The sequence below is a fragment of the Salvia splendens genome, chromosome 6, assembly GCF_004379255.2.
Source record: "Salvia splendens isolate huo1 chromosome 6, SspV2, whole genome shotgun sequence".
NCBI classification, from domain to species: domain Eukaryota; kingdom Viridiplantae; phylum Streptophyta; class Magnoliopsida; order Lamiales; family Lamiaceae; genus Salvia; species Salvia splendens.
The window spans coordinates 33,564,046-33,571,341 of record NC_056037.1 but is presented as its reverse complement, the minus strand read 5'-3'; the positions used below and the strand labels follow the sequence as shown (position 1 = coordinate 33,571,341).

The 7,296-nt window shown below is 36.0% G+C and overlaps 2 protein-coding genes across 2 annotated transcripts; one reads left to right on the top strand and one right to left on the bottom strand.

Moving 5' to 3' along the window:
- The first annotated feature begins 208 nt into the window (after positions 1 to 208).
- On the top strand, positions 209 to 622 carry LOC121809156. The gene has a single exon (XM_042209698.1). It carries the CDS (start codon positions 209 to 211, stop codon positions 620 to 622), a length of 414 nt encoding a protein of 137 aa, XP_042065632.1.
- A 596-nt stretch (positions 623 to 1,218) lies between these two features.
- Positions 1,219 to 3,952, bottom strand: LOC121807169. The gene is made up of 2 exons (XM_042207372.1): positions 3,197 to 3,952; positions 1,219 to 1,527 (listed from the first exon to the last, which is right to left on the bottom strand). Exons 1-2 carry the CDS (start codon positions 3,866 to 3,868, stop codon positions 1,396 to 1,398), a joined length of 804 nt encoding a protein of 267 aa, XP_042063306.1. The 5' UTR covers positions 3,869 to 3,952; the 3' UTR covers positions 1,219 to 1,395.
- Between the last annotated feature and the right edge of the window lie 3,344 nt (positions 3,953 to 7,296).

The window sequence follows — 7,296 nt, the reverse complement described above, 5'->3', positions numbered from 1 at the left end:
GTAGCCAAGGTGTAAACATTATCGTAACATAATCACGACATCTTCACCATTCGCTTTAACTCCATATTTACATATTTCTCTCTCTATAAAAGCTTCATCAGTCTTCTTCTATTCCAACACTCTCTCTCTCAAAATTTCTACTAGAATCAGTAAAAACAATTAGAGACAGACACAATTTTGAATTCAGCGGGAAATCGGAATCGCGGAAATGGTGAATATTCCGGCGAGGTTCGGAAGGATGGCGGCGGCCTTCGACGAGATGTCGAGAGATAGGTCGTTCGAGAGTGGCAGCAGCGAGCACTCCGCCGATTTGTCCGATCTCGTCAATTCCTTCTTCGAGAGAGAAATTAGGGAGCAGAGAATCGGCGGAGATGGCGATCGAAACGGAAATCCAGTTGAGATCGACGATGATGAATTTGAGAGTGATTCGCAGGATTCCGGGTTTCATGATTGTTTGAGTAAATTGTTTGATCGCGACGACAGTGTAGGGAGAAACATTTCTACTGCGGTGGAGAAGGCGATGGAAGTCATCGGCGGCGAGGATTCGTCGCCGGAATTCAATCGGCGGCTAATGGCGCGATTGCGAAGTTGTGGCTTTGATGCTGGTGAGTTTTTTCATTAATCTTACTTCAATCTATAAAAATTGAAAACAATATAGTACTGTATGATTCTTTGTGTTTTAAGTTTTTTAAAATTTTATGTTTTTTAATTTTTTAATTTTGTGTTTTAAGTTTTTTTAAAGTTTTTTAATTTTGTGTTTTAAGTTTTTTCTATTTTTTGAATTTTTCTTTTTAAATTTATTTCTTTAATTTTTTTCAGAGTCACTACATGATGCCCATGTAAGCTGCCACGAGACGCCACATCATTTAAAAACGGCACGTCAACTCAACATTTCGCCGGAAAAACAATCATGGGAAATCGGCGACTAAATGCAAAGTTCGTGACTTTATACGCCAATTTTAAAGCTCGTGGGAAAAACCAGAATTCGGACAAAGTTGGTGACTTTTAAGGCAGTTATCCCTTTTAAGTATCACTATAAATCTGTTAACAATTACTCTTGTATGGCTCACAAAGCAGCCACAATGACAAGTACTATAAATCTGGAGAATAGGGCCGCATGAACACATCCCAGGACAGGAACATCACATGTAAAAGGAGATCAATCAAATCCTTTGTGATGTTTGTCCTAAATCAATTGGTGAGAGGAGCAGTGCCTCATTAGGTATTGAAGTTGATCTTATTTTAGCTTCACATTTTCGATATGAATCAACTCACATTGAATATCCAAACATACAATACTTGCGTTATACACAATAACTGGACACTAAACATAGTCTTCAACTTGATAATACATATACTACCCCCATCAGCTGTCTTACAGGCAATGCGACCCGCTTATCTTATAGCCATCGCAGGCCAGCTTGTGATGCCAATGGCAGGTAGTGAAGGCCGAATTAGAGGTACATGTTTCACAACTGAGAATGCTTCGTTCAGACGAGCTGCACGGCTCATCACCTGAGAAACCTTCTGCACAATCCAAACCACACAAAACACATAAAATTTATGTATGCTCTACCAAGGTGAACAAGGCAGTAATGGGAAGTGAATTCATTCATGTGAATAGGCGTTTTCGAACATAAAGTTGGATGTGATAATCATTGATCAGGTCATTTCAGAAATCAGCAAAACACAGATGAACACGACACTGATACAATACCAACAGGAATATTCTATGGCGACCAAATTCTTGAGAAGCATAGATGGTTGCTATAGCCAATGGAGCAGAGCTATCTTTAGTACCCCACCCCCCTGTCTATATATATGATGTTGAGATGTGCATAAAAGAGAGGAGGATGGATTGATGCGATAGTCAATTTCTATAAAATTATTGAGATCAACAATGAATCCTTTCTAACAAAACCATAAATATATATCAGAGAATCCTAAAGAATTTTACCAAGGATAAAGACCACCAGGTCTTTCTTTATAATGACTAGCAGCTCAAGAATAGGAAACTATGATGGTTACGTAGCGCATCAGAAAAGAATCCTAACTCTGTCCATACCAAATCTAAACTGCTCCTCCCCAATCATACGGTGCATTAGACCTTTTCTTGTTAGTTAGTTAGTTAGAGAAATTCAGCTTTGTCAAACATTCTGATTGCATCAAGCACAGGATGTAGGAATTAACAGACATATTTCATCATAGACAGGATTTCAAACTTTGAGGGGCAACTATGCATTTCCAAACATACACCTTGAGCTTCAGTCTCAGACTCTCAAAACAATGCAAAGTATAACAGAGTAAGATTCAACAGTAATACCAAAGCATATCCAATTTTATCAAACGGGGGAGCTGCAGATGTCCAAAAAACCAAAGCTAACTCCATGATCGTGCGGTGACAAACACATATTATTGGAATTTACAAAATTTCTTCACCTAATAGGTTCGAGGATAGGAGTATATATTTTCAAATACATTATATATCTAGAGGATCAGGCCCAAAGCAGAAGATATATAGCAAAGGAAGAATCAACAAAATAACAGCACTAATTTCAACTGGGAGACTGTATAATCACGGCAAGGTGGTCTATTGTTGTGATGTGCAGAAAAGAGAAGAGGAACAGATTGATGCAGTGTAATCCATCCCAAATCAACAATCACACTCAGAATCACTTGAAGCAAGATGCGAAAACCAACCTTTGCTGTCAATCTTCTAGTATATTTCTGTGATAGTGTCATCCTTATCTTTATGATTTATTTCCATATTTAATTTGAGTACTTAGGATGTGATTTGATTTGATTTTTATTATATCCTCCCAAATTTTTGAATCCTTTGATAGTGTAAATATGTGTCGTGCAGTTAGATAAGAAAATAAGTAAGAAGTATTAAACAAAAACTGTGTTTCTCTATCTCTTGTTTCCTTCCCTATCTGCCATCTAACTCTATTTCTTCCTCTTATTATCTATTCTCTCTCCCTATATCGCTGTTCAGCCATCAATCTTCTAGACTTAGCAGCCAAATACCCTCCTTAATCGGATAATTCTGTTTTCAAGGTTCCAAGAAGAGATATTCATTTCTATAAAGAGTACAGTTATTGAATTGGTATTCAACAAAGCTCGAAACATGCAAAACTATATGATAGGATGAGTTAAAGAGACAAATACAATAAGGAAGGGAGAAGAAAAAATTGACCTTATCATCAACAGCAACCTTAATCTGCAGTCCCCTAGCCCTGTTCTTCTTCTTCATCTTATACAACCTGCGCCCCAAAATCACAAACCCCATGAAAGCAGCCGCCACAGAGACTGTCCAAACCGGACTCATCCGAAACACAAAGTAGTTTACAAACTCCATTGGCATCTTCCACCACACTACCACATGACTACTTTTCTTATCAATCTCTTCGTTTCCCATATGATCATCTCCACTCTCCATCTTCTCCTCCACTTTGTCTAATTCTTCGGAAACGCTGCTAGACTTTGCCTCAATTCGATTCGAATCCACTTTATCCCCCTTTTCACCAACTTCCCTAATTCCTTCGTGAAAACCTATTTCATTTCTAGCTGAGAAATCGGTGAACCTGTTGCGATCTTCAGACCTTTCGCTGCTGGAATCGGACCAGAATTCGGTGGATTCCTTGTGGAGATAGCGAGCGGGATTGTCGTCGGAGCTTGGATCAATCCAGCTAGGATTATCGGAGACGGCGGAGTTGTTGTCATCGGAATTGTGGGCGTATCGTTTGAGAGAGTCCAGGGAGAAATAATCGGCGTGGATGAAGCCGGTGGAATCTATGTCGTCGAAGGGAATTGGTTCGGAATCAGAATTGTGGTGGAGGAGCTCCCAGTCTTGAAGCTCGCCATCCATTGTTGATAATATCAGCCGAGAGAGAGAGAGAGAGTGGCTGTTCCAAAAGCCAGGGTTGATTTGTCAAGGTTTTAGATTCCAATTCGAGACATTTAAGATTCCACGCAAAATTACATTTAGCTTGAGCTAACTAAGAGTGTCCACTGTAACGTGGACACCCCAATAGCCCCGCCCCATTTTTTATTTATAGCCTCAGTTTTGTTGTTCATAGCTCTAAAATTTTGTTTCTGCCACTATAGTGGACACTTCCAATAGCCCTCAATTTTTATAATCAATTTTTATTTTATAATGTTTCAAGTAATTATGAATAGGCTATACGTAATTAGAAGAAGATGACTATACAAATTAAAATTAAAATTATAATTATAATTAAAATTAAATTTAAAATTTGATTCGTCGCTATATAGTTGAACAACCGTTGCGACATCCTGAATCTCCGGCGGAATATCTCGGGTGGATAACGGGGGTTATCCACAAAGTAATCATCCATTAGACGCTGGTGCGCACCGACGTGGTCTCGTGGGATTGTCCGCCGATGAGTAATGGCACGAGGGATCGCATCCTCCGCATCCTCCGCCTCCTCCGTCAAACGGGCCGCATCCTCCTGGGCGGCCTGGTGTTGCACCTGTTGAATTAGAGCATTCCAGCTGTCTCTCCACAAATTGTTCATTTCCGACCACAAATTGTAGTGAGAGAGATTTTTAGTGATGTCGAGTTGGAATGGTGTGAAAATAATTAATGGAGTGGGGTGTATTTATAGGTGAATTAAAATGAAAAAAAAATTAAAAATCGTCAACTGGCGTGGCGGACAGTGCCGCCACTATAGGCGCCGCACCTATCGCCGCGTCCGCCCCGGAGGAGTCGCGTCCTCGCCCCGGAGTCGGCTGAAGCCCGTCCGCCGCCTACCGCCCCCATTTCGGTGTCCGCCCCGCGGGCGTACACCAACTCCACTATAACCGCCCCCGCTTCCGCCCCCAACCGCGGCTATAGCAGCGGCTATCCATAGTGGATACCCTAACTACTCCCTCGTCCATCCCACGCTACTTTAACTGATTTATCCCATACAATTGTTCAATTTTTTTTTATAAACAAAAAATAATACTCCTACTTAGGCCTGCAAATTCGGGCATCCGAACACGAAATCTCAAAAATATCATATCCAATACTCGATTCGTATGTGAATTCGGGTACCCTAATACCTGATGCGGTACCCGAACCCAACTAACCGAGTACCCATAAACCCGAAATTATTATATTTCAAATTTATTCTTTTATATAAATTATATTGCGATGAGAATATAAATTATTAAAAATAACACAATACTACTATTTATTGACTATTATTAAAAGTCTAAACTTCAATTCTAAATTTCTAATGTTTTAGCTTTCTCTATATAAAATAGACATTAAACAAATAGACACAACTTAATTTTAAAATAAAGAAAATTTTGGCATAAATTGAAACGAGATTAAAATAATTTGTTAAGACATTAAATGAACATGTAAATAAAATGGAGAAAGCATAACTATATATTTTCAAAAGATAACAAGTAAGAACATAAATAATGCAACATGAACATAACACGAACGTAAAGAAGTATTAAAGTCGAGATAATAGAACAATAAAATGTCAAAACAACCTATACTAAATAAAAATATTTATCACAAATGTTTAACACAAATACATAATTAATCGGGTATTAGTCGGGTACCCTAAATCTGAAAAATTCTAACATTAACTACCCAAACCCGTACCCGAACCCATAATTTCGGGTTTCGGGTACCCAAAACCCGGCGGGTATTGGGTCAGGGTCGGGTATACCCGAAACCCGCGGATTAAATTTGCAGGCCTACTCCTACTCCCTTAAATCCCAACGAATAATCCTCTTTTTTTTGAACGGTTAGAAAAAAGAAAAAGAAAAAAAAATATTTCTACTTTTTAGTAATAGTAGATCATATTTATTGGTACAAACGGCAAAGAAAAACAAATCATCTTTATTGATAAAAAAATACTGTTTAATTATCTTATTTTATTATCTCTTACATCATTAAACATCAATTTAGTATTTCATTTTAATAAACAATAATTCAAATAAAATAACATACACAGATAGTCGAGAGAGTATTTAATTCTCCTCGTCATTCATTAAACATCAATTTAGTATTTCATTTTAATAAACAAGAATTCAAATAAAATAACATACACAGATAGTCGAGAGAGTATTTAATTCTCCTCGTCATTCATTAACTCTTATCTTCCTCATCATAAAACATCAACTTATTTGATCTTATAATCCAAAAATTCAAATAAAATAACATAGACAGAGAGAGTATTTAATTCTCCTCGTCATTCATGAACACATTCTTCATATTATCATATTTTCTCGTAAACAATTAACAATTACTATTCCAATCTCAATCATCTGGTAGAAAATACATAAACATTTTTTTATTTACAAATTTGGTAAGTACGTTTTTAGTTAATGAAAAACGCACTGCTAAAATGGCCACCATGGCCATGGGCATATTTCACATTTTTTTTCTAATTTTGATAAATTATCTATATTGGCGACTAATTGCACAAATCTTTTTAAAAGTGGAATCCAGCTAGTAAAATTAGTAAAATGTAAATGACACATGTATTTGTAGGTGGATCAAAACATGAGACAGATGGAGTGTCACACATGATTTAATAAAAGAGATTTATTGATAGGAGGATTTTCTATTTTGATAAATTAATTCAAGATATATACTCTATTTGGTATCATGGAATTGAGAGTGTAGATTTTTAATTAATTTGAATTTAATATTCAATTCAAAATCATCTCAATCATACAGTTTAAATTTCAAAACCGAAGTCGAAATTTAAATGAGTAAAGATAAATTTACAATAATTGTATACACAAATTACCCTTAAATTTTAAACCGGTTTACTTATTAATTTATTATTTTCTAACTAAATTGCCCTTTTTATATTTGTAAAGATATCACCATTAAATGTCTTCATTATTTCCATTTATACAATCTGTGAATTTATAGAGACTCCAAAATTTAAGTAAATTCATATCGAAGAGTTAGTTTTTTTAATACTTCTATTTGGAGGATATCACTAAATTTTGTCTAACAAATCTATGTAACATTAAATAATAAAATGGATAAAGTTAAAATTATATTTAAAATTATTTTGACTTATTTCATATGGCTAATTCATTTTTAAAATTATGAAATTTATTTTTATTTTTGTATTTAATCCTAGATTTCAAGCACTACCTATGGTTAATAGTAGTAAAATGAATTTAATAATAAAATAATCAAACGAGAAGGATAATTGATGTGAATCAAATTGTACATTTTTATTCTCCTAACTTTACATGATTTATATAGTTTGATGCTCGCAAAAGTATGTTTTGTGGTGTAGGAAGAAGAAT